The 26795-nt window shown below is 42.0% G+C and overlaps 1 protein-coding gene across 4 annotated transcripts; it reads right to left on the bottom strand.

Annotated features, from left to right (window-relative positions):
• Positions 1 to 1594: 1594 nt before the first annotated feature.
• On the bottom strand, positions 1595 to 26795 carry mid1 (midline 1). 4 transcript variants are annotated; one of them, XM_079277564.1, is made up of 11 exons: positions 26712 to 26795; positions 12944 to 13665; positions 11084 to 11146; positions 8008 to 8103; positions 7367 to 7474; positions 5438 to 5586; positions 5218 to 5345; positions 4276 to 4419; positions 3557 to 3718; positions 3263 to 3470; positions 1595 to 2673 (listed from the first exon to the last, which is right to left on the bottom strand). In XM_079277564.1, exons 2-11 carry the CDS (start codon positions 13607 to 13609, stop codon positions 2325 to 2327), a joined length of 2073 nt encoding a protein of 690 aa, XP_079133690.1. In that variant the 5' UTR covers positions 13610 to 13665; positions 26712 to 26795; the 3' UTR covers positions 1595 to 2324. The 4 variants fall into 4 exon arrangements, with proteins under 4 accessions (XP_079133690.1, XP_079133689.1, XP_079133691.1 ...); XM_079277563.1 differs by lacking the exon at positions 26712 to 26795 and adding an exon at positions 18914 to 19123; XM_079277565.1 differs by lacking the exon at positions 26712 to 26795 and adding an exon at positions 15328 to 15390.

Raw genomic sequence — 26795 nt, 5'->3', positions numbered from 1 at the left:
AAAATTTTCAATCTACTAAAGTGTGTATTTGATTTGAATACTTTTTATAGTGATCTTGGCCTGCCACAGATCATGCTAACAACATAAACTACATGTGTGTGTGTTAAGTGTTTATTATAATTATGTTGTGTCCATCCTCAATTTGATGTATATCATGCTTGGTATTCATGCTATTTATAGTTTAGTTATTTTTTTTATTTCCAGCTCTCACCTGGATGAGACTGAATGTTGCCTCATTCCTTCTTTTTGTTTTGCACCACGGACCAGGAAAACACAATCATGTTCCTCTGTGTGCTGCACGGATGGATGACAATACAGTCTCTGTTCTCGCTTATCTTAGATCTTATCTTATCTTATTTTATCTTATTTTATATGAGGCCCATATTGTTATTACAAAGCTAACATCACAAGACAAATAGACCAACATGATAGATGTAATTTCTGGTGTGACAGATATGGCATCTAGCAGCACAATCATCTGTCAAAGAAAATAGAAATCCTGCAGGTGGAGCCCCAGGGAACATTTTTTGTATTTCAAAATTAGATTTCCAATTCTTGTTCATCATGTCTGCAAACTGCTTTCTTTTCCCTGAATGCACATTCAGAGTAAAGCCCTTAATGACGCTTTGCCTATTGTAAGTGTTGTAGTCAACTCTACAATGCCTTTGTTTAGAACAAAAATTGTGTTTTTTGTTTAGATGTGTTCTAGGTCTTTTTTATTTCATAATGTAAAGCAGGCAATGGACGAATGTGTTAACAGTAAATTTATTTTGTGTTTTGTTTGTTTTAAAATACTGTCAGTGATAAAATCATTGCAAACACCCCTCAATCAACGGTCCATTGTCTTGAGAATTTGTTTTAGATTTAACTTATAATATGCTCGGTATATAATAAAATGATACAAAACAAAATGCGATTTCGTTTTTTACAGCGATCCTGTTATCATATTACATTTTTTTTTTAATCTTTTTTACAAAATATTTTCTTTATGTCAGTGTCACATTGTATGTTTGTTGTTGAAATAATAGTGAATATTAAAAAAATCCACCTAAAGCTTAACTTAGACCTAAAATTGTAGTCAAAACCAGACCCATGTTGTGATCTATTGTGATTACACAAACAACTTTCAGTATTTCTTCACAAAGAAAGGTGTATACATCTCAAAATCCTGGTGGCATGTCGTGGAGGAGGTAGTGTTCACGTATTACAGCTTTGACTGCAGGGTGTCTCATAAGGAGGTCACACAGAGTTCAGAATTTTTCTTTTTTCCTCCTGTCTACTTTAGGTGAAAGGGGATGCTGCAGAATTCAAGCCATGTTACTCCAGAACAAAAAGAGATGTCAGAGCAAATCTTGTCAAAAGTGATGCCTGTGCTCAGTGTGGGTCAGAGTGAGTGCTGCAAAGCAACACTGACACTTTTCTCTAGTGATGTTGTTTTCTCTTCACTGTGGTGTTGACAGCCTGTTCAAGCTTTGATGATAGATCAAGTATAAATAAGTGTAAACAACAAGTGTACAGCATCTTCAATTATCATCTTACTGAGACACATTTAGCATGCAGTACATCTTAAAACCAGGACAAATTACACAGCTAATCAAATTAAGTCACTTTTATTACAGCTTGTCAGAGAGAAACTTAAACGTGAAAATTGTAATGAAAGATCTCATAATGCTGAACTGCACACATTTACAGGTAATAAATATTTGAATGACTTAAATGACTGATTTCACATTAGTCTTAATAAAAAAAAATGATCTTTGTTATCTGATCTATTTAGTGCTTTTTCCTTACAAGACAATGACAAGGAAACATTTGCATTACGGTACTAGTGGCTTAGAAATAAATTCTATAGTGACAACTTCTCAAAGTGCTATGATTTAAAAAATATTTCAAAAGCGTAACATTTAAAATAGCCAACAATACAAATCCTGCAGAAACAATAACGCCAGAGTCCGTTTGTCACTTGCACCTAAAGGTTTATAATCAAACATGAATGGAACGGCATATAATGAACTTAAGAAATAAAAATTATCTGGAGCCTATTTGAAAATTAATTTCAAACTGTAAGGAAATCCTTAAAGCCATCCGGCAGTGTAATGTACATACATGTGCAAAGCAAAGAAATACATCTACAGATGCCTGTAGATCATTTCTCAAATAATTCCGATTCATTTCAACATAGGCTTGATTAGGAATGTACACCTGGGCTATTAATGGCATCTCGTTCAGTTTGTCAACATGTAAGTGGGCATCACAGTCAATGAGGCGCAGGCAGTCTGGTTTCTTTTTGGGTACACAAAGAAAATCTAGCAGGACCGGTTTTGTCAGTTGTTGTAGTCTGTCCCCTCCAAGTGATCTGGGATGGGCAGTCCGGTGAGGACTGTTAAACACCTGTTCCACACGTTGAACACGGGGCAGACTGGCTGAGCGAAGGCGATGTCGAATGCATGCAAGTGCTGAGCGCCGACAGCGTCATGGAAAGACAGTGATCCAGCGTCATAGTCCAACAGCACTCCGAGACGACGCAGGTGGGGTGAGGGCTCGATGGGCATCTCCTTACTGTTGTGACGCACCACCCACGAGTTGTTGCAGCGAGACAGTACCCAGGAGGCAGAGTTTTTGCCGACCCACTCATGTTTTGGTGCTGACTTGTATGCAATGCCCACTGCAAACCTGCATGCCCAATAGAAGAAAAAACAGTCATAAATTACCTGTACATTGCTAGCATTTTAAAACCCACCCCATTATCAATAAAGCATGCGAGGGGCTCTGTGAGGCTGTACTTTTGCACAGCGGTGCTTTGCGCTAAATGCATGTTAAAACAGGCTGACAATGGCAATGTTAGCATACTACTATGTAGCAGGTATAATATGTACAATGCTTACCATGTTCACCATCTTAGGTTCGCGTGTTAGCATGGTAGCATTTGCTAATTAGCAATAAACACAAAGAAAAGCTGACACTGACAAGAATGGCATTATTTTTGTGGGTATTTGGCCATAAAACTAAAACATTGGACAGATGTCAGGTTTTGACCTGAAGTTAAAGTATGACCTACGGTATTACAATTCATTCCGCAGGCAACCGGAATTTACGAACCAAGTTCCATGGAAGTATGTTCGATAGTCCTCGTGACATTTCACTCAAAACCACAAACGTGTTTGCGCAAGAGCAGAAGTGGATTGCCAAAGTCATTAGGATTTATCTTCTAAGGACCATGAATGTCGGAGCAGAATGGCTGTAAACGGGTAAATGATTTTACCACGAGCTTCCTCCAATCAGAGCCTCCCAGTAATGGCGGCCGCTGTCGATGTAGACATTTCCTGTGACACCGTAGCTGCTGTGACTTGAGAAGCGGTCCTGACTGTGGCTCTTCTTGGACGACATCTCGTCCCTCTCCACCGTCAGGTTGTCATGGGACACCCTCAGCTTCCGGTGAGCTGACTTCGGGTCTAACTTGAATGGTTGACCTTGAAGAAAGGAAGAAAAAAAATGTTAGTTTCTATGCATTACAATTCTCATGGGAAATGAATCATGGAATACACTCTTGACATACTGTTGGTCCTGAGTTTCCCTGGTTCACTGCTGCGGCTTCCAGCCTGGTTTATGGCCTTCACTATGAAAATGTACTTGGTGCCACACTGGAGCCCGTGGACAGTGTAGTGATTTTGCTTGATGTTTGGTACAATCATCCAGCTGTCAGCAGAGTTACACAAACCTGCAGCCCAGACAGAAAGACAAGTCACTGACAAACCAATTTGAAAATCCCCCCCCAACTGTTGAGTTAGAGCCTCGTTCAATGGGACAACGCAGTGTAATTGTATGCAGTCTTGCAATCTATAGCTGCTGTTTTTGACTCATCAAATATAGTCGCATTACAACTCATCCAAGTGTGCTTGAGCACTGAGGCAGTTGAGAATAGATCGAGCATTCGTGGCCTTGTTAGAGCAATCAATTCAAACAGTCGGCTACTCATTTCAACCCCGAGATAATATTGATTTTATGGGCATCTTGATGTAAATCCAGTCTGACTGAGCTGTTATTTTCCCCTGTATCCTGCAGTGTATTTTGGTAACATCTCATTACCATGACAGCCAGGACAGAGCTCTCCTCTCCTGCTGCTACAGTACAATATGATGTTTGCATATCGTAACATAGCCCCCCAATCAATTTAAGGTCCTTGAGTGAAATCCTTTTCAAATCCCTCCATCATTGGTTCCCACCACGAACATTACACTGACTGCACTCCCACCAGAGAGCTGCACGTAGACTTACTGACAACATTGGATTGGCTGGTGAAGATGGCGTACTGAAGTTCATATGATACAACAGCGAATTCATCATCTGATGTCCAGTGAACTGTGATTGTGTCGTATGAAGCTGTACATAATTCCCCACGGATTATTGGCGGATTTGGTGCTGCAATCAGAAAACAAAAGACACATGTTTGTTTCTGAGACAGGAATGAAAGCTGAGTGGATTCTATTCAACATAAAAACAATCTCACAATATGATAGCACTATCCATATTGTGTCGATTAATACTGACAAGTGTAATTAAGCTAGGTTATAGTCCTCCCAGCTATTACAGCTAACAGCCCCCGTGCAGAGGTAAACCCATGCTGCATAGCGGGCGCTGAGCACAAACAATCAAACCCATTCCATTCAGCAGAAAATTGTAGCCTTACATTTGTGAGTTTTGTTGGTTTTCTGTTGCTAAGAGGCTCATAGTTGTATTGTAAAGTTGCTGCTTAATATCCCTGCCAAAGGCTTTTAATTGTATAAATCTATATAATTGAAGGCAGAGATGCAAAAATACCCACACTGATATCGGATATCTGTCCGATCCTGACTAAAATAGCTGGATACTATGATTCTAATAGATTTATATCCATGACCATAAGAAAGCAATATTTGAATCAATCCTGATTGATGCCTCACAAATGAAAGAAAGATCTCAGTCCTTCCACACAGTGAGGCATACAGCTTATTAATCAAACACTGGTGTGGGATCAGTACTCGGTATCGGCCAATCCCCAAAGCCCAGGTATTTGTATTGGGACTGAAAAAGTCAGATCGGTGCATCCCTAAAATGAAGATCTTTTAAAATGCATTATTCAGATAAAACTTACCCAACAAATCATCTATTTTCAAGAATTACAAAGTGTAAAACTACCCAAAAGCTGTAATGTGACTGGCAGTATAAGACCACACTCACCTGTGAGGTAATCCAAGCTTTCTAGCATTTGTTTCTCCCTTGTGAAGTCCAGAGCAAAAGTATCAAAGCTGTCATTCAGGTTAATATCTGGTAACAGGATTTGAGAGGAGGCCGTTGCCATTGAAACTCTGTAATTAAAGAAGTATATTAATAGATGGTGACGGTTTTATACACCATAGCTATTGTCCGTTGATAGCGTTAGCTATCTTTGGTACCTCACCTCTCACAGGTGCTTTTAGCCGTTTGGAGGAAGCGAGCTTGGTCCGTCTCCTTGAGAGTTTGGTCGGCCTGAGTGATGAGGGAGGAGGACCTCTCGATGCACTGCTTGCAGATGGCTATCTGCTGTGCTAGTTTCCTCAGACGTATCGACTAGACAGAAAACAAATCAGGAAATGTTGATGATGATGGAAAGCTTGGTAAATAACCAGCAAATGTCCTATTTACTGAATGAGGCACCAGCCTGCCAGCCTGCCAGATGCTAGATTGGATTTTACTTCACCAACTAGAACATCCTACTGGGGAAAATCTGATTAACACCTTTGATTTTTCAGTTGTGTAATACCCACAAGAGTGTGAGCTTCAACCTGTTCTACAAGCTGCACTGGCACGAGAGGTGTATTTATGACACTGCCATAGTAACCGGACCCTCCTATCCCGCATCTGTGCCATATTGGCTTAGTGGTTGAACGCAGAAGCAGAAGCTGACATGAGGCACGGCGTGAGGAAGGAAAGAGTCCTCCACCTCAGAGGGCCATCACAGAAAGCAGGGCTGATCTTACTCTGACACTGAGCATGGCACAGCATGCCACTGCCTCTCTAATGGCATCTCGCATGGGAAAAGGAAGGGGAATGATTCAAGAGGCACAGAATAAGCTCATTAAATATGGACAATGTGCCAGAAGAACTCCGGCGCTCAAGGCTGATACCGAAGACAAAATAGAGCAATAAGCTCTGCAGTCTGGTGAATATTTCAGTGTACGGAGCTTGTGACAAGTGTGCAAAACCACAAACAGATCTGGGGACATGTTGTCACCAGCCCCCTGTCTGAGCTATAAGGTCAGAAAAAGAGGATGAGCGGGTTAAATTAGCTGAGATGTCAGAAAGCTTTCTCTGAACCATTTTTGCATTGTATGTTTTTACCATCTACGGTAGGTTACCAAAAAACAACCAAAAAGCAGAAATACCGGCAAACAGCAGTAAATGACTCTTCAAAGATCACCAGTTATTTATATTTAAGGACAATCGGATGTTTAGCTCTGTGACGCAACTGTAAACTGGAGCTAATCTGTGACATAACAAGTCGAGAAAATATATAAAGTCAGCAGAATGACTTCAGTACACAGAAAGTACACACAAAGGTTCTGTTCCTATGAGACCAAGTGAGGCTGTAGCAGCAAAACCTTTAACATACTGAATTTGATGAAAAACATTTTATTATTTATGGAATTAACATGCTATTTGTAAGAAACAAATGTGTTATTGATTCTTTCAAAAGTGAGTCTCACCTTAAAAAGTAACATTTTGATGAGTTTGTTACCAAACAACAGTGATATTTGACACATTACGAGCTCCTCCAATGATTTCAAATGTTACACACTTCCTGTCTCCTCAGTGGGCGTTGCATTGCATGTTTGCCTTTCCCTCATCCCTCCGCCTCGTTTGGAAATGATTGTGTGGTTGGATAAAAGCAGATTGGGTTATATTTGCATGATCTGTTTATTTACACAGCTACAGCCATTTTAGCATTACAAAAATAAGTTCGGGCATTCGTTCATGTTCGTATCCAGATCTCGCGAGAGTCTGCTGAGACAAGGAAATTTCTCGAACAAACATTTTCTGAAAAATGCTATTTCAGTGTCCAAATGATCCGAATATTTGTGGCTTGTGAAAATGGGTCCAATATGTATACTTTGGTGACTATGAGGCGAAGGAATCGGTCACAATCTGTGTTCACGTTCACATCTCCCATTGGTGTTAATAGGGGTGAAATCAACGTGACACACAAACAGGAATCCGACTCCCTCTCCTTACTGTACTGTCTCTGGTTGTATGCTAGGTTGTAATGTGGGCAGGCAAGGTTATCAACACGCACAAGGTGATGAACAAACAAAAAAAGTTCATCGAGACACAAAAGGTGATGAAGACGTACCTTTCCCTCCTTTATCTTGGTTCCTATGATCTGTCTTCGTTGCTGTATGATAGTAATCAGCAGGTCACACTCCTCCAGCAGCTTGTTTTCCTGTCGCGAGGCATTTACCTGGACAGGACAGAAGCAGAGATAAGAGACAGTGTCAACTGTGGAAGCGGTTTGGTAATTCATTTGCTTTGACAATATGTTTTGCTGCACTACTGCAGGTCCATTTGATTAAATCATTTTTAAATACATTATATAGGACAATGATATAGGAAAACCACTCCAGAGGATAATTATGGCTTTTATTGTTGGGCAAGCAGAGCAGCAGTCCACCTTGTCCACAGTTTGTATTTGTATCCCAATCACAGCCATTGCAATGAACATGTACACAATATGCTTTTTGAGGATTGACATAATAACTGCTTCATATCTTTATTTCCAAGTTCATGTTCTAAAAATACTCAATTTGCAGCAAATTGTATGCATGTTGAAGAAATGATTGATCTATACACTAAAGAGCACTTCATCTTGTTGACGTGGCGAAAAGCCACTCTCAGTACGATACGACACAGTAATTCTTCACTGTGTTAATAATTCAATGAAGCAACAGAAGCAAGGAGGCCGCACCTGAAGGCGAACAGATGAACAACCCTCACCTCCACATGTTGACAGGTTTGGATAAGTTTCCCCATAAGACTTTCCAACTCACTGGTCCTCTTGATTAGACTGCTGAGGTTGGAATCCAAAGCATGCTGCGAAACAAAATAGAAAATGAGTATTTCATTACACACTTCCCACCCTCATCAAACTGTAAATAGCTGAATACAACTTGAGAGTTAAGTGAATGGGAAGACAAGGAGCGTATCCGGGCTGGAGTGTAATGGGCATGGGAGAGGACACACAAGGCTGCCGCTGGATATGACTGGCCACATTCGGGCTGCGATCGTGTAGAGGCCCCAGTCCTCCCTGTGTGCCAGAGATCCCATCGTACTGTCTGCTGAGGCCACGGAGCTTAGCAGAGCATCTGCCAGCGATTTGGACAACTAAACCCCGGCTGTGTTAATCACTGACTCAGATCAAAGGCTTATGTTTCACACTTAATCTCTTACTGTAATTGGGCAGAATGATGACTGTACTGTGGTAGTACAAAACATCTTCTGATGTGGCAGATTCTTCTTCTAAAATGGACGATTAATGTGTCATTGCATTGTGCTGTCAATGAATACAATTAAAACAAAAGTGTAGTCTGACCAAAAGCAGGGGTGGAAAATGCTGTTTTAATACACACACTAACACCTATCAACAGATTCTAAATTATTACTCATGTGTGGCACAGTAAGAAGCCCACATTTTTGAATGATGAAGTTAAAAGCAGCAAATGCTTGTCTTAATTTATTGCTCGGGCTGGTAATCTTGAGAAAGAAGCAAAAGTAAGTTTGATTTTAAAAGATATCGAACCCAAAAACTCAGCCCAGTGTTGCTAGCTTTGCACTAGAAGTAGTGAGCTTCACAAAACGTTTCACAGATTACTAAAATATAATTGTGAGCGTTGTGCCTGATCTGATCAAAAACAAAATATGGAAAATAGTCAAAAGAAGAGAACAAACGGTTAAGAGAGGCATTTAAAGATCCAAAGTTTGTGGCACATAGTGACCTCGTTCAGCTTGGACGTCTCACATTGTGATTTCATAAGGTGGGTGAGTCACTGTCGACGAAAATAGCTTTATTATTACCACTCTCACGACTATGATTTATTTACATGGAAGAGAAGGTGATGAAAGCCTTTACAGATGCTGAGTTGAAGGTACTGGTGAGGAGTTTTAAAATGGACGCATGAAACACAACATATTAATCAAACTGATGTTGAATGTAGCCAGATGTGCACAGTTAAAACTCTCCCCCAACAATGGTGTTGTTTGAATATGACAAGTATCACACGAAGCCAATGAGAGGCAGAGCAAATGGAAAAAGGCAGAAAGCGCGAGAGACATTTTGGTGTACTGTGTTTCTCACTGTGCCTAAAATACGGCTTCTCTTGCAACATTAATACTCTTATTCGTGTGTTTAGACCACTCTCTCTAATGGAGGTCTCTCTCCTAGAGTCGTTTAAAGCCGATGAGAGGAAAGAATAGCAGCTTCCTTTTATGTGTGCACGCTTCTGGTCCCACACCTTTGCTTTGGCCAGTCTCTCTTCCTTCCTCTCTCAGTCCTGTCAGGTCACTGACAGGACTGAGAGTTTTATCCTGTGTCAACATTAGAAACTCTATCCATTGTCAGAGTTTGTCACTTCATCCTGTGAACACCGCCGGCCCCGTTACACGTCTGTGGTTTTTACTTTGTTGGAGGGCTTTTTAGGCTTTCATTCAATCAGAAACGCATATGATCGAGTGTAAATACACACTATTATCAAGTATCCGCTAACGCGACACCAAATGCGCTTCATTAAAGTCCCAGTTAGTATTTTATACGTACGTTCTATATTCACATTTATAATTGAACAGTTTGCTGCATATTCTCATCTGATAAAATTTTAAATACGGTTCTGTTTTACAAACATTGCCAATGCAAACAAACCTCAGTATATTGGTTTATATTCTCTAGTGTAGCACATTCTGAAACTGTCACAGGAAGAAAAATCACTCTTGTAAATAATCAAATGAACCACGGCTGAATTCCATGTAGCTGCTTCGGTTTCAGGCTCCTGTTGTGTCAAATGTCATGCCTTACTTGGATAAATACATAGAAAGGAGCCATCGTGAATATTATTAGTAACACCTGTGCTTTCCCTACTATGACAAAAAAGTCTGCTGTGAAAAGGCCTATTGTTAAAGAACTTTCAGTTAAGGTGTGGATGAAAGCGGGTTCCAAACCTGTTTAGGTGGTGGTTCCCCACCTTTTGAAAAGTTGAGCGTGTGTGTTTCATCCTCTTTGTTTTTTAATACCTCTTTATAAAGTGGAATAAGCATTACGCTATGACATTTATATGTTATTTTTATTTATTTTTTAACTGAAAAAAACTGAACCGAAAAAAAGTTCTTCCCCATTGCCCCCATTGCATGCTGGGATATACCCGACCCACTCATCTGACCCAACATACGAATATATACATTGAACATTGACAATGTATGATGGATGGATGATATAATGCCAGACTAGGATCATGTCACATAGTGCCAAAAGCAGACTGAAGGAATTACTGCATTGTGCATGCTCGCACACACAAACACACTCGCCAATGTCACAACATCCTATTATGTGAGAATCTCTGGGAAATCTGAGGCACTGTGGCTGTAACCATGTGTTTAGAAAAAAAAGCAACTATAAACAAGCTCAGCTGCGCTCCACCTGGGTCCTGTCCTGCGTGCCACGAGAAAAAAACAATGCAGCTAAGTGCACGTAATGCAAGGTCAACAGGATGGAAAGACAAGCAAGAGTTATAATTTGGAAAAAAACTAATTGGTAGAATATGTCTCGTTGCTAAAATGACATCAAGCAACTGAGGATGTTACAGAGGAGAAAGAAACAGAACACAGTCAGTCTTTAGGACGATAAAGGATTCTACTCTTCAACACCGAATCATAAAAACACAAAGCAATATACCGTACTAACTTTGCAATTGTGTTGATTTTCAAAAGGATTAAGCCCTTGAAAAAGCAACATCGTTTTGTTGTTGTTTTCTCCATGAAAACGTACTGGCCCTGAATGTGGAATGAAAGAAATGATGCTGATCACCTGGTCTGCCTCCTGGTGTGAATGACCACGCCCCACCACACAGAGAACGCGGCCAGGCGATTTCTGCACAACGACAGCATGATCAAAACAGAGGAGACAGGTTAAGGATCTTTCCAAAACTGTTGCAAAAGACTGCTTGCACCACAGTTACGCTGTGACCAAGCATTGTGAAAGAGAGGAAGAGGCAAACAAAAGGGTTTCCAGTGTTACCTGTGAGACACTAACCCCCCCCCCCCCCCCTCTCCCTTTCTTTTGTGTCATGCATGGACACTGAGGGTTTGTGAAAACAAAGCAGAACCTCATTTTTATTTCATGCTGTGGATGCCATGCAATGTTCAGGATACACTTAAGGGTGAACTTTGACACAACTAGAAAGCTCAAAACCATTAAGCTAAAGACATTTTTGATGATCGATATTTTCATGGTTCGAGAGTTTACCTTGCTTGAATTAAGTTGCATACGGTAGGTCAGAGTTGTTATTGCCAAGTCAAAGGCTTCACAATACAGCTCTGCTGCATGATTGTCTTGTTTTGGACGATACAATGATTCCCTGAGGTTACTGGAGAGATGATAGAGAACAACATTGTGTCGACGAAGCACTGACCCGCCAAGCCGAATTCTGAGTTTTATGATAAAAGCTGATACACGTATAATGGGAGGACTGTAGATCCACATTTGTATGTGCTCCAGCTAACATCATCTTCTCATGCCTTATTGATATCGGCCCATCTTCTGAAAGTGAGCACTTTCACTTCACCTAAAACCTGTGAAAGCATTCTCTTGCGTTGGGTGTCATTCTATTTAAGACTAGTCGAGAGAGAGAGAGACCACCTCAAACTCACTTCATTTATATAATGTTCGAGGGCTTATGACACATTTGGTCTTCAAGGATAAGGCTGGCAATATTCTATATTTTTGTACCGAAAACAAATCCTGTGAAAAGACTAAAATAAAGCCCCAAGCCTATATTAAAAATGTAAATCTTTAAAAACAAGATACTTTCCTTAAACAACCGTAGGTGTTTAAAAAAAGGTTTCTCAAACAGATGAAATTGTGTCTTTGTCGGGAACTATTTTCATTACGCCAGCGGATATTCACAGCAGAAGGACGATTTGTGTGGGATTGATTCAAAACAAGCTCAGGGCCCATGTTCATCGTTATGAGGGGACATGGCACCCAGTGCACTGGTGTGGCTCATTGATGTGCTTTTGGACTACAATGGAGGTCTAAGGCACAGACAAATACGCCATATCAGGCACAGATTTGTGAGAAGAACCAATGAATTCCCCATTATGTTGTTGACAATAAGAACAATATAGAATATCACCAGACGCACACATTATTGTAATATATAATTGAGCGAGGCTATTTTGTAACATCAGTTATTTCGTATAGTTTATCATATGAAATTAACTGTATATGAAGCTCAGATTTGCTAAAAGATAATGCCTGCTTCACATTTGAATTACAATAATAAACACAAATGCTACTTGCCATAACATTAAGCAGTATTAACGAGTTTGTACTTGCATTGTATTTTAGGGGTTATTTTAACAAAATAATAGAGTCCAAATCCAGGATCACGTTCCCTCTGAATGGGGTGCGGATCCAAAATGGAATGAGCAGTTGAAACTGTACCCTTAAAAAAAGAATGGTTGAGCTAAGTTTGCAGTGCAAACAACTAAGGACCAATGTTACAATGTCATACTTTACTTCACTTACTGGATGAGATGAACCAAGAGTTTGAGCAAATATCTAAATCAGCTTTGAATTCTGCGGGACTGCAATAAGTAGTAAATAAGTTTTCGTCAGTGCATCATTATTCTTCAAGCATTCCTCCACCTACAGATCATTTCTTACCTTGAGTTTGTCAAATCGGTCGCCGAGGGCCGCAACGTGGTGGTCCCGGTGTCGGCCAACCAGCTTACACAATGCACAGATCAACTGTTCATCTGTCACGCAGTACATGTTGACCTTCTCGTCCTCGTGCTCGAGGCACATGAGCCCTCGCAGATGGGAATCGAGCAAGGGCTCGATTAGACGGTGGCCCGTGAATGGCTTCTTGTTGGGGTGGGTGGCCTTGAGACACTCGTCACAGTATGACACCTCACAGGTGACGCAGGTCTTCACGGCGTCCTGAGGAGGATCCTGCTCACAGAACTGACACTGCACCCGGTCGCCGGGACAAGTCATGGCTTTGCTGTCGGGGACGGCTCGCTCGCGCCGAGTTTCGTTAGGAGAATTAGGTCCGCTTAGAGAAGCTTTCTGGTAGCGGTCAATGATGTTCTGCAATGTCACGTTGCGTTTGAGTCCCTCTAGGCCCCTCTGGTTGAGGGTGATGACATAGCGGCAGGTTGGGCACTGAAAGGCGCTGATAGATTGTATAGGCTCGCTGGGCGTGCAGTGTGAGACCAGAATGCGATGGGCACAGTTGAAACAAAGGCTGTGAGCACAGGGCAAGAGCAGCGGGTCCTCGAAGAGCTCCAGACAGATTGGGCAGGTCAGTTCCGACTCCAGCGTTTCCATCTTCAGGCAAAACAAAGGGAGGTCGTCAGCAAAATCCAGGGAAGCTGATCAGCTATCTGTAAAGATGACACAGAAGTTGATTAGAAAATGGTGATCGCTGTGAAAAGAGATAATCTGTGAGAAGTCGTAAACCCTCCTTGAATAGGAGAAAATCGTCACAGTTTTTTTTCAAGCAAAAATACACAATTGTCAATTGTGAGGATTTTCAGCTTTAGTTTATCTTATGTGATAGTAAATTGAATATCTTTGGATTTTAGACATCGCCTTTGGTAGGAAATTGTAACCAGCATTTTTCGCTATTTTCCGAGATTCTATACACCGATTATAGGTTGACACAGGCTTGAAGAATAAAAATAGACTATGCACATTCTGTCACTATTTATTATCATGAAGTACTTATGATAATAGACAAAAAATGATTCATCCAGCTTGAGTTTAATTTGATTTCCATTGCACATTGAATGCGAAAACATGAATATAAATATTACTCTATGTAAATATTTGTAAGAGATATCTGACAAGCAAACAGGAGAAATCTCAGACAAAAAACATTTGTCTGCATTTTATACATGCATCAAACTTCTGCGATATCTATCTGGCTGAACTTACAACTTTGAGAATGCAGCAGTGGCTCATTCTCAATTTGGCACAGGCATAGTTTAGCCTATCCCCATGTGTTCCTCTCTATGCTGTAGTGTGTAGGCCAGCAGGCCGGTGAGGACTGACAGCTCAGCCAAGCAGAAGTGTATTGGCCTGCTTGCTGATGGCTGGGACTCCACACTATCGCAGACACTAAGCCTTTGTTCCCGGCCAGTCAGACACCCCAGCTGCGAGTGGACACACTGTGCTCACAGCGTCTATCTACCTCCACTCATTATGTGTGAAGAAGGCAAAAGCTCATTATCAGAACAGCCGGGCACAAGTAGCCTTTTGAAGTTGTGAGGATACTGCAAGCTACAGACCTGGGTTTGTTCTTTCCATTCTATTCAAATCTTCACAGACATGCAGCTATCCCACTGCACTGTACAAGACAAGAGGCGATTGTTGCACTCGTCTCTAGTGACTGTGAGGCATCTGTGGGGCTTTTGTTTCTTTGCCTTTTTGTTCTGACAAAGCGGCGAACGTATAGGTATCTAGAAGTTATCACAGAGGATCAAACACGACCTCTTGACTAACATGCTAAATATGACGCATTTTGGCACTGGTATCGTTTAAAAGTGTATCAATCATTTACATGTTCCATTTAAAATTTCAGACAGTGCTTGAAGTGAATAATCCTCAACATGCATGTATTTATAAGTAGCCTATAAAACCAAGCTAATCTCTACAGAGTACCCAAACTGTGGCACATGAAACGACTAAACATGTCGAACCTTTTAACCATTTGTTTGACATGTTTTTACTTTGGACACACAAGACAACATTGAATCATTTTTAGCAACGCGGCCAGCTACAATATAGCGGTTACTGTACTCGCCAAACAGGTTTAGTTGTTACTTTCACCAGGCATGTCCTTAAAAGCATAAATAGCTTTGTATTACAAACACAATGCAAAGAACTCTCTGATGTCATCGCCTGTTGTATGAAATACCATAAGTTACAAAGAGCTTGTAAAACAATGTTATGGCAAAGAGCCACTGCGAGCTGCATTTTTCAGCTCGGTGTACACTACGCACTCCTGAAAGCTCTCCCATTCATACACAGTTTACTTCACCCACCGATGGAGTTCGCCCCACTTTGCAATGCCGAGACATTTCTGCTGAAGGAAAACTTCTGTCCTAAATCATGAAAACAAATTTATGACGACATGTGCACCGGCCATAAACCCCATGCTGTGGAGATGGGCATCCAGATGACACAAGTCTTCGCCGCCCCAGTAATCCTGCAGCAGGGCTGTCATTCAGCAAGAGATTGAGCAAGAGGCAGAAAGCACAACAGGAAAAGTTGCCCGACAATTCCAGGAAAGCCAGCTCCACCTACAGCTGGAGGGCTGGCCAGTACTAGACGAAGAGAGAGAGAGAGAGACAGAGAGAGAGAGAGAGAGAGAGAGAGAGCAGACACCAGTGAGAGTGTGTGTGTGTGTGTGTGTGTGTGTGTGAGAGAGGGGGGGGGGGGGTAGAATCAGCAAAGCAGAGGCACAGGGTTGTGTAGAGCCACAGCCCATGCCCTCACAGGCAGGTTAGTGTCCTCTCAGGTTCAGTTTCAGGTTTCCCTGTGTGACCGTCCCTTTATACCTTCCAGCAGTACAATGCTGTTGATTGGAAGTGTTCTTAGCTGTGCCACCAGGGACTCAAGGAGCAAAGCTGAAGACACAAACACAGGTGGGAGGCAGCCTGAGACTCATCTGTAGACGTGGAACAGAGGTCTGCGACTCTGTCACCACGTTGACGTGGAACAGAGGTCTGCGACTCTGTCACCACGTTGACGTGGAACTACATCACAGTCGGTTGTCTTGTGTTTTCAGAGGCCTCATGAGTGCCACAATTTAAAAATAAAACACACAATGCTTAATAGACATTCAACTGACTGTAATATAAAACGATGTCTATTCTATAAAACCTCCATTCAACTTCCTGACAGCAACAGTTGAAAGTCACTACGCCTCCTCTCTTGACAGCTACAAATGAAGACAAACACGACGGAACATCATCTGCCACGAACAACTCGGTCCCAGTTGGCCCTCATGTGGGAATCACCGATGTACCATCTGCTTACCATGTGCCTCTATTTCCAGGCACATCCCCGCTGTGCTCCATTCGAATTCTCTTGTCATTCAAAAGGAGTCCCCTGCGCGGCGATCCTCTCTGAGAGACAGATACACACTGTAAATACCAAAGACACCCTGAGTTCAGACAAAGCGATGGGTGTGCGCTACATAGGGAGATGCACATGGGAATGTGACTTTGTGATGAGAATCACAAAGATACAGTATATCATGGTGTATAATACCAAGAATGTATGGAGTAGTCTGTAAAAAATTTAAAAAACGATCGAAACCAACATTATGTCTTTATACTTTAACAGTTATATGGACAAATAGTTCGATGAATAGTCTGTGCAAATGTCCTCCTTTTGGAGTACAAATTGCTTTTTCATTTCATGGTAGTTCAGCGTGTGTTTTTCACAGCAGAATTATGCTTCAAGATGCTAAATGCTCACTACTTGAAGATATGACAGGTGTGAGACATATGCTCTTAACTGCGTGGCTCTTTGTCGAATGATGAACTTGAGCACCGACCGAACATTTGGAGTTTTATTTGATTAGGAAGTAATGGCTCATTTAGAGATGAAACAATTACATCGTCTCAGTTGGGAAGATAATTTCCTGCTCAAGCACTTTCTAATCCTTTTGGTTATGGTCTTTTATCACCTTTAATGATGGCTCTGAACCATGTACTCAGCGACTGAGAGAGTGCGATTGCTCTTTGTCTTCTTTCCTGGGGCAGACACCGAACATATTTATCTGTAATCCTGTCTTCACAGCGTGGCTGTGACCAATGTGTGGCCTGTTGCTGCTCCCTAAAGCAGCCAGCTCAGCAGCGGCCCACTCAGGCCTAATGTGATTTTCAGCTGTGGCAGCACAAGCCAGCTGATTAAACTGACAAATCTACCTGATCTACATTACTGAGATTAGCTGAAGCCTGGCCCTGACCGGCATCCATTTGTTACTGATATTTAAAGGACTATGGAGGGAAGCTAATTACGAAAACATTTAGGCGACTACATTTAGAACTCATCTGTCAAACAGGATTACGAAGAGAAGTGTGGCTGTCATGTGTGCATTCATTTGGCAATCTGATGTTGGCAGACATTAAGTTGTTGGTAAAAGATGAAAGTAAAGTCAACTTTCCACTAAGAGGCTCCAACTTCCTCCATGAGTGAACAGGATGTTTTATAATGAAGCTCCAGATGAGGAAACGGCACAAAGCAAATCTATAATGCACATAATGTTTGTAGCTAATGAGTTTCACACAGACAGAGAAGTTGAATAGAGGTCTAAAGGTCGGCCGAGCAAGTTATTTTTTCCCTTTCTTTCTTTTCTTTGTGCCGCTGCTGTCTGAGCTGGACAGGTCATCCTGGTCAGCATCAAGCTCTCATTTCCTCTGTGCGGCTTGGCAGGTGGCATCGGCTTGGAAACACCGCATCCTTTCCACAACCACAGGAACTCCACAGAATGTGACTTTCACAAGCGCGCTGCTGCAGCCTGCAGCTCATTAGCACGCGAAGAACAAATGTGTCACTGGGCCCAAAACTATCATGAGGAAGAAGTTGGTTGGCATCCAAACGCACAAATGAGTCATTTGCATAAGTATCCGTGTTACCTCGTGTGTGGGTAAGCGATTTGTAAACGGCATACAACAAGATTGATGTTTTATTGCTGGGTAAGACATTCAAAGAGCGACACCATGTGGCTGATTTTTATAATACAGCAAACACGTTTATCTATCTTTTCTTGAGACATGCCCACATTATATCGTGACATTTTTCACAAGAATAATGAAGAAAAAAAACATTTGAATCCAATTATAGCAAACTAATTGGAACATCAACAACAAAAATGATACCAATTAATATTCACAGATCCACCCTCACAGATTCAATCTCACAGTTTTTATTAATAAAGACCACCACATGTGTTTCCATGGTGACAGCTTGATATTTGTCACACTAGCGATCAAAGGCAGCCACTCTGGTGGGAAGATGTCCAACATTCCCCCTCACGGGAACAAGATAAGTCACTAATTAATCAGGGAAACAGCAGCGTCTCAGTCTTACTCCTCATTAGCTTCATGTGAAATGACTCCCATGCATGTAGGCCTGTCACAAACTGTATCCAGATGTATCGCCAGAGTATAGATATGGATGCAGCAGAGGAGAAAAGTCAGTGTCTTTTATCTTATCATAATATGGAATATGGTATATTCTGTAGGTCATGATGAGGCTACCAGATTATGGATGATCAGGGTTTATCTCCCTCGGTGCTGCAGAGGATCTCTCTGTTTGAGTGAAATGTAACAATAAAAAAAAGCAGCTTTGACGCTGGAAACCAACTTCAGCTACTCCCACTCTCATTGACGCTTTTTAATCACAAAATCCCCCTGGGCCTTCTCACTTAGTCACCTTATCCCTCAAGTATTATTCACAAACATGAAGGAATCTGTGAACACAACAAGGCCAAACAACCTCAGCAGAGCTTCGCCTTGGGGCTTGGAAACAAATGATGACTCAATGTTTTGGGAGCAAAAACAAAGAGGAGCAGTAACATATAATACAGACTGAGTTGAGAATAACCTTCTGACTTACCCGCCACATGATTACATCCAGGAGAGGAAAGAGCCACCTTTAAAGTCAGTCTGTGTTGATATTGGGCTCTGCCAAAGCTGATCCAGTGCAGCGGTCTGAACTTTGAGTCTGACTCGTATCTCCGATTGTCTGTGAGTTTCTGACCCTCCAACCCTTTTCTCTAAGCTCACAGTGAACCAGCTGGAGGATTGAAACTTTCCACCCTCTTCTCTCCTCTCACTGAGTTCTGTACCCCATCTACACACAGTGGGATGCAAACTGTTGCATTGGCCAATCACATGAAAGGGGCAGGACTTCTGCTGGTTTGGTCTATCACTGGAGGCTATCAGAGTGTGGAGTGTTGCCACAATTCTCAACAAAGCCTTTTTTTTTATCATCCTCAACTAAACATATAGCTGAAGCTGCACACCACAAACACAACAGTCAGCACATTGATAACACATCCTCTTTTGATTCATGCTTCAGGCGAGATTCCATGAAGCCAAAGTGCAGAAGCAAACACAAGAATCAATGATGATTGTTCTCTCCAGGAAGGACAGTGACGCTTTGTGTCCGAGTCAATGTCCCAGTGCACATGTTAACATGGATGAATGAAGACATTTTAACTTTGCCACACAGCAACCATGCTCTGCTGGCAGTTGCTCATTAGCACAGATGGTGATCGTGCACACCACATTTAGTTCTAATCTACATTAATCAAACAATCGCCTTGTTTCTCAGGGCGATTACACCCCTTTTTGTTTTTTTCCATGTGAATACAGTGACTGAAATGGAAACAGGACTATATCGTGGTTGCGACAGTTGACTTAGATAGTGTTGAAAGTTGTCTCAGTTGTGTGGCATCTGTTCGCCGCTCTTTGGCTACGTGGAAAATGTTGCCAACACAAGCGTGGTGGTGGCTGACACGATTGGCATTCAAACAGCGTCGCTGATCACATAAAGTTTGATCAGGTTCTGAGCTCTGGATTTGAGCCCGCGTTCACTGTTTATGAGGTTTGAGGTATTTAGTTTGAGGCTATTACCTCAAACAACCTTGTCAGCGACACCAAGTCAGTTTTTTATACAATATCTTTGTGTAAAGCAAATGTTTATCTTATGTTTAAAACCACAGAACATAAGGCATGTACAGATTTGGAACAGAAGTAACCCAAATACCCTGCCAGGATACTTTTTTTCAGGTTAGCCTGCAGGGTTCAATACTGGAAAGAAATGCGAGAGCAATGAAAACAACTTGGATTTGTTAAGCCAGATAAAGACTTAAAGCAACAAACCTACTTATGAATTATCTTGGTAATTGCATGAGACCCAATGCAAATATTATGCCACATAATGTGCAATGAAGCCTTCAATATAATTAAATTCAGTGGCAGAGAAAATTAATTAGAAAAGGGACCGCAGCTCCAACATCACCACTGATGTATTGTTTTCACTTTTTGTAAATCCAAGAATAATTTGCAAAATGTCAAACATTGCATGCAAAGCATGCATAATACTGCAAAGCATAATTATTTTAGCACACCAGAAACTTTCTCAAAGTCTAACTTAAAAGTCCAAAAGAGACCTAGAGGGGGACTTGTAAAGTCACCGATTGAAAACACAGATGGTCTCTTACCTCGCAGTCTGTTCGTCAGTCAAGCAGATAGTCCATAGTCCGGGTGACAGATGAATGCAGAAAAAAAGCCTTAGAAGAGATTCTTCTGAAAACACCGGCTTTCCTCAGAAGCCTCCCTTTAGCTTTCTGTCTGGGCTCTGCTGCTTCGTATGTCTCACTGCTATCTCTGAAATTCTCCTCACACAACCTCTTCTCCTGTAATCCTCTCCAAAGGAAGCCGAAACTGCTCCAAACGGTTCAACCAGGCGCCGACTTCTCAAGCTTTTCCCCTCTTTGTATTATTTTGTTGGCCGGGATCATTAACTTAGTCCCATGAGAACATAAGGAGGTAAATAACCCCCCTCCTTCCTGTGGGAGGCTGTCAATCACAGCTGATGATGAGGTGGTGAGGGGGGGGGGGGGGTTGCTTTTAGCAGCCAAGGAGGCACTCCTGATTGGTCACCGGGGAACAGAGGTGCCCTGCATGACAAATTGGAGCACTGGGATGGATGGGCCTTGTGGAGATGCTCAGCTGAGGTTACGTGCACATTTATATTAGACTTTGATGCAGTCACTCATTTACATGTCATTCAAAAGAAAATAAAGCTGTGTAAATGAGTGAGTAATCAAAGCTGACATGGCAAAATGTCTATTTAACACAGCTGAATTCATAAAAATGTAATTTAAGTTGTGCGCAGCTGGCTAGCTAAATGCTAGGGTCGACACGAGGAGTCAAAAGATCTTTAAATAAATGACTCTTTGGTACAATCTGGATACTCAGTGGTGAGGGGGTGGGGGGTGGGAGGAAAGCATAATGCTTCAGTTGCTATGGCGGTGTGGCAAGAGCAACGATGCATCTTGGCGCTCGAGCCAAATGCCACTCGAATCTTTTCATTGGCAAACCCTCGGCTCTCTCTTCACAGCTTGTTTGTTTCTCAGTCAAGCCTACTGCTGTCTGTCACTCTCCAGTTCCTGTCCAGCATCCCATGCCAGTCTAAAAGGCCGCTGCATTTTGTACGGCAAAGAAATGTGTAAAGACACTGTTAACAATACCTGAGACGGGTCACTCTGCTCCCAGTGACCACAACTAAACTCTTGAGGCTGACAAGTAAGGAGAGACAATAGACAAATTAAGCATGACTTCCACTCATTCTGCACACATTACCCACACACTAATGGATTTGTAAACAGCACAGCACACATCCATTTCCTCAGTAAAACACAGTAAAAGCAATTCTACACTATTCTCACATCCCTCCTCAGTTGTATGCCACCGTCTCCAGTGAATTACAACAGCAAGAAAATCTACAAGAGAGCGTTATTGCCACTGCCCTAGGCCACACATTGAAATTGGCTTTGTAATCATGACTTTGCCTCTTCCGTCTCTCTCGCACTAAGATTCATTTCAGTGCAATAAAATGCCATGAAACTCATGACATTTACTTGGACTGTGGAGTCACACTGACATTTGAGGCCATTTTAAAGGCGAAAACAGTTCTACCTCTGCAGGGTCAATTCAAAGTCACTCCCCTTTGCTGAACTCCAATATACATAAAGAGGAAAAAGGTCTGTTTCTGCTTTAACCATGTCGAGAAAGAAAACTTGTCTGGCCGGCGGTTTAAGAAACTGTTCCCACTTCAACCGCTGGAAACACAATCTGACCCGTGATCCAGGCTAACGCACAGTTTCTGTGGCTTCCAGTGCGGAAAACAGGTTTATTCATGTGCCCCATTGGCAGTTCAACAAATCAAAACTAATTTGATCTTGTTTGAATTTAAATATCTGACATCTACTATGTCATAACATCTCAACTTTGCCAAAAGAGAAACTGGCTGTTTTCTCAACAGTTTTTCCATCATAGCCATAGCACACAATAAAACTCAAAGCCACAATTCAAATCCAGTCCAGAGGTTGGGAAACTGACAATAACAATTGTTTATGTATTTGTATAAGTAACAATCAAAATTGTAAAGTTCCCTGTGTAATCCTTCAAAAAGTACTTCCAGAAAATATGCTGGATAATACTGTACATCATATTCCCTCATCAATAAGTAAGCACTGTCAAAATAATTCTTCAAAACAAATGAATATTCATCCCACTAAATCAGGCCATTTGCTGCCTGAGGCAGGTCTCTTGGCACATCAAGATGTATTAATTGGACAAAGAACTAGAAAGGGCCAGAAAACCCTTCCTGAAGGAGCAGATAAGAAGTTCAAACAAAATAGGCTGTGAAATTTGATGTGACATGAACTTTGATGGGGAGGAGGGTAGCAGACATTTGTAATCCATTGTGTATGCGTATATACATCATGGTGTTAGAAGGTTGTGCTTTCCCTTGGTGCTCATCCACTAGCAAGTGCAAACTCATTTTGCACTAAACAAAGGAATCCTGAAATATTCACGTGATCTTAAAATGCCTTCAACAGAAAACAAAACACGAGGACAGTGTTTTATGCTGGATGAGAGTCATATTTAATCAGCAGGAGGATATGGTCCAAACAACATCACCAGAATTTCTCACTGAAGCAAATCATCACAACTTTTCCATTCAATTCAGCAGCCACACAAGAAGGCAGTTAGCCCTACTTACGCGCTGTTGTCCAGTGTGATCCTCTAAAACACAGCAAGAAGATGCAACTCCCACTGACAGCTCAGCATTCTAGTTCAGTAGCACATGGGTGAAAGACGAAACAAAACATTCAGTGGCATCCTGGCTCGCCTCTCTCCACAACCCCTCCCTCATTGCTCGAGATCCCCACCCTGCCCCAGCCCCAGCCGTGTGCTCATGCGAGCGTAAAACATGCCCAGGAAGCGTCACTTCCACTGGGTCATTTCATGGATATCGTCTCCATGAATGCACTGGTCCCCCCCCCCCCCCGTCCTCCCCGTCCTCTCCAGGGTTGAGCTCTTGCCCCTGGCTCCCCCCTCTCAGCAAAAAAAGGACAAAGATGTAGCAAATGGAGAGACAAAGGGAGGTGCGTGAACCTTGGGGAGACCATTTTGATGAGTTTTTGACTGCACCACCAGGCCCCCGAACAGATGGGATCAGTCTCCAGGGCTCTGCTGCATGGTTGCATTTAATACGCAGCTCCATACATCCTCACAATAAACGGCGCTCATCAGATCACAGACCACATACAAACACAAAACTGATTATCTTGATCATGTTGTGTTTAGCCGTTGAGCCTTTGGAAACTATTAAAGCCTGGTTGAGTTAGCACATGCTTTGGCATCAAGATTGTCTTTTTGAACGCCGATCTAAGCATCAAGGGTTGTTTCACTAACTAGGGCAGTCCAAAACAGCCACCCGACCTTTTGCTACTAAACAATAAGCTGAAAACGTAGTCTGTCCTCACCATGGCAAAGGTTCACGATTTGAATTGCTTTTACTTGATTCCCAAGACATTCTGGCCATAACTAAGCCACACACACACAATCAATCCAAACATTAAGCAAAAATAAATGAACACGTCACCACAAAGCCAATTACGACATCCTGGAATGTATCTTTAAACTTCAACAGAAGTGTTATTTGGTGCAATTTAAGAGAAAAGTCCCCCCCCCCTTTTAATTATTAAAGCTATTTATCACACAGCTGTGCATGAGTGTATAAAATGTCTGCTGTGTGTGCTCATCACTTCGGTCAACGTCTGCATGCATTTCATGTGGTTTATGATTAGCTGGCAGAACATATAGGGCTCTTGTGAGCATTGACCTGGAATTGATTATTTTCCTTTGTGTGCTGAGGTTTTATTGGTGCTGTGTTCATGATTTTGCCAACAACCAAATCAAATGTCCGTGTAGTCCTCCTCTCTAATATGGTGTAGTGAACAAATAAAAGATTTAACTGTATAAAGCAGCACTATTTCGCCGTAACATTTTCTAATGGCGATAGGGATGTCTTCTTCAGGAGCAAAGACATTGATATAGCATTATAGTCTGCTGTGCATCTGAAGCTGCAGGAATCGTTCAACATCAGCTGTTTTGTCAAGATTTTGACATCATCATCACCACAAAAACCAGTTCTACTTTTTGGCTGAACGCAATACAATGAAACACTCTTCTGTCTGGTGTTTTCTCACTGAAATAAAACAGTGGAGGAGTTTTTGGGAAAGAATGGTCATGTGTTATGTTTAGTCCACACCACAGCCTTGTTGCCTGAAAGTCTTGGTATTTTATTTTTTCCTGAAAAAATGAATCCTTCTAAAAGGGCGCGGTGAACGCCTGCTGCATTCTGTAATTGCTTCCAGCTTCTGAGGGATCTACAGTAAAAAAACTAGTATCAGGTCTTTATCAAGAATCGCCCTTCAACAACACTCAACCGATCTTATCAGATATGGCGTAAGTAAAGCATTCAATCACTCTCCCAACTGCTGACTCCACCTAAAAACCAGCCTCGATATGAATACCTATTTTCTTTACAAGACGCACTAGCAGTTAAAGACACAACTAATCTCACGTAAAGGACGTATGAAGCTTTCCTTTGACTCCTGTGCTGTTCCTCCATCCTTCAGTAAGAGACTACACTACACTCCTACACCAGGAAATGCTGGAGGAGGACTGAACATCTGCTTTGGTGTGCTGTGTTCATGTGTCCAAGGAGACTGTCAGAGCCAAAGGCTGAGCCCAGCTGTTAGGATCTGGGTCTGCTGCATCCGGACGAAGGGATGTTTTCAAAAACGCTATATCTTGCTCGGGATAAGACACTTTTGACAGAGTTGTCACAGTTAGCTCGATCACTGATAACCGCAGTGTTTAATGCCCGTAGATACAAGAGGCCTGTCTCTGCTGTGTTTCACATGCTCCAAAGGTTAAGACGCAGTCAAACTGATCAGTTGTCTGCTTTTGCTGTGAGCCTTGGCTTAGAGTGGCTGTCCTCACTTCACATGTCAACAAAGCATTCCTTCAAGACAGCCCAGAACACATTCCTCAATCTTGGCCTGTGATGCACATTCTCTGGAGTTTGAAATGGATTAAACATTTACTTTTCCCACAGGCGTATCGCTGATGAAAAGACTATTCTTCATCTGTACAGTGCGGTGAGTCCACACACACACACACACACACACACACACACACACACACACACACACACACACACACTAATACAGCTCATGTCCATCCACACTCACTGACAATGAGACTGAACCAGCTCTCTCCCTGTCACAACAAGCAGGTCCAGAGAACTCACAGCTGCTGGTAAGCTGGCACTGCTGATGGAGACAGTTCTGATAACATTTTGCATGAAGATTGAAGAATCAGAGCTTTGTAATGAGAGTAAAATAGATCTCCACACATTCAAAGCACTGAAGGAAATGATAACACATTTCAAATGCAGTGTCTTCGCCGTCCAGTTTGTAATATTATAAAAGGATGGCTGGACAATGATAATTCAATACCGAGGCACAAAAGCTTGATCCCAAGAAAGAATGCTCTACTTTGAGTCTCTTAGAGGGAAGGACGGCGGTTAGGAGCAATAGCAGAACCAGATGCTTGGATGAGGGAAAGTACTGAAAACCAAAACGAATTCACCAGAGTTCCCTATCCGCAGTTATTTGGCACAATTACACATTCTGTTCTCTCTTTGAACAACATGGCATTGCTTTAGCTCTTTAGCTCTTATTTTTGTCTGTGCACAGAAAAATATAAAAAAATGTTGCCGGTTCAATAATTTGCCAGGAGTTGTTTAATGAGGAAGCTGATATGAGTACATTCAACTGTCAGCAGATGTGCTGCATGTGCACACACAAGACTGAACTTCTTATGGCAACATTTCCGGCTCACCTCTAAATTAAAATTCTCACTGACAAACACATAAAGTGCAGTGCTTCTTCTCCTACAAGCCTGATTGCTCACTCTTGTGCGTCCATGCATGTGTGTCTCTAATGTATTCCTGACTGTGCTCGCCTGCAGTGTGTTGGTTCACACAGTAGAAGTCAGTATCCCAGTATTATAGATAGCGTGTGTTGATTGATCCTTAATACTGTCGATTTCAAGATGGCAATTTAGCAGAAACCTACCATCACGGTCACCTATTTCTGACTCAACGTAAAAGTGATAGTAGTTCCCTCAAGTGTCCCACTGCTCACTCTGAGACAATGAGCATTGCTACTCTGAGCAACAGAAGCTACATTTAAAACACAGGCGCTCGCTAAACTCGCAACCCTTAACCCGATGCCACTAAGTGTTTCTTTATCAGATCTTACCTGCTTCCCCATGGCTGCGGTGGTATATGTGTCTCTCCTCAAGAATAAAATCTATGATAATACAGAGTGTGACTTTTAGGCAGC

The sequence above is a fragment of the Melanostigma gelatinosum genome, assembly GCF_949748355.1.
Source record: "Melanostigma gelatinosum genome assembly, chromosome: 10".
NCBI lineage: Eukaryota > Metazoa > Chordata > Actinopteri > Perciformes > Zoarcidae > Melanostigma > Melanostigma gelatinosum.
The sequence above is the reverse complement of the archived record's forward strand: the minus strand, read 5'-3'. Positions and strand labels throughout refer to the sequence as shown.

What these genes read in the sequence shown, in the direction of transcription:
- mid1 (XM_079277564.1), bottom strand. Translation starts at nt 13,609, where the DNA reads ATGGAAACGCTGGAGTCGGAACTGACCTGCCCAATCTGTCTGGAGCTC. An exon ending in AAACCTGTCAACATGTGGAG is followed by an intron (nt 7,475 to 8,007) that starts GTGAGGGTTGTT and finishes TGTCCTGTCCAG; the next exon opens with GTAAATGCCTCGCGACAGGA. An exon ending in CCAAGATAAAGGAGGGAAAG is followed by an intron (nt 5,587 to 7,366) that starts GTACGTCTTCAT and finishes TTTTCTGTCTAG; the next exon opens with TCGATACGTCTGAGGAAACT.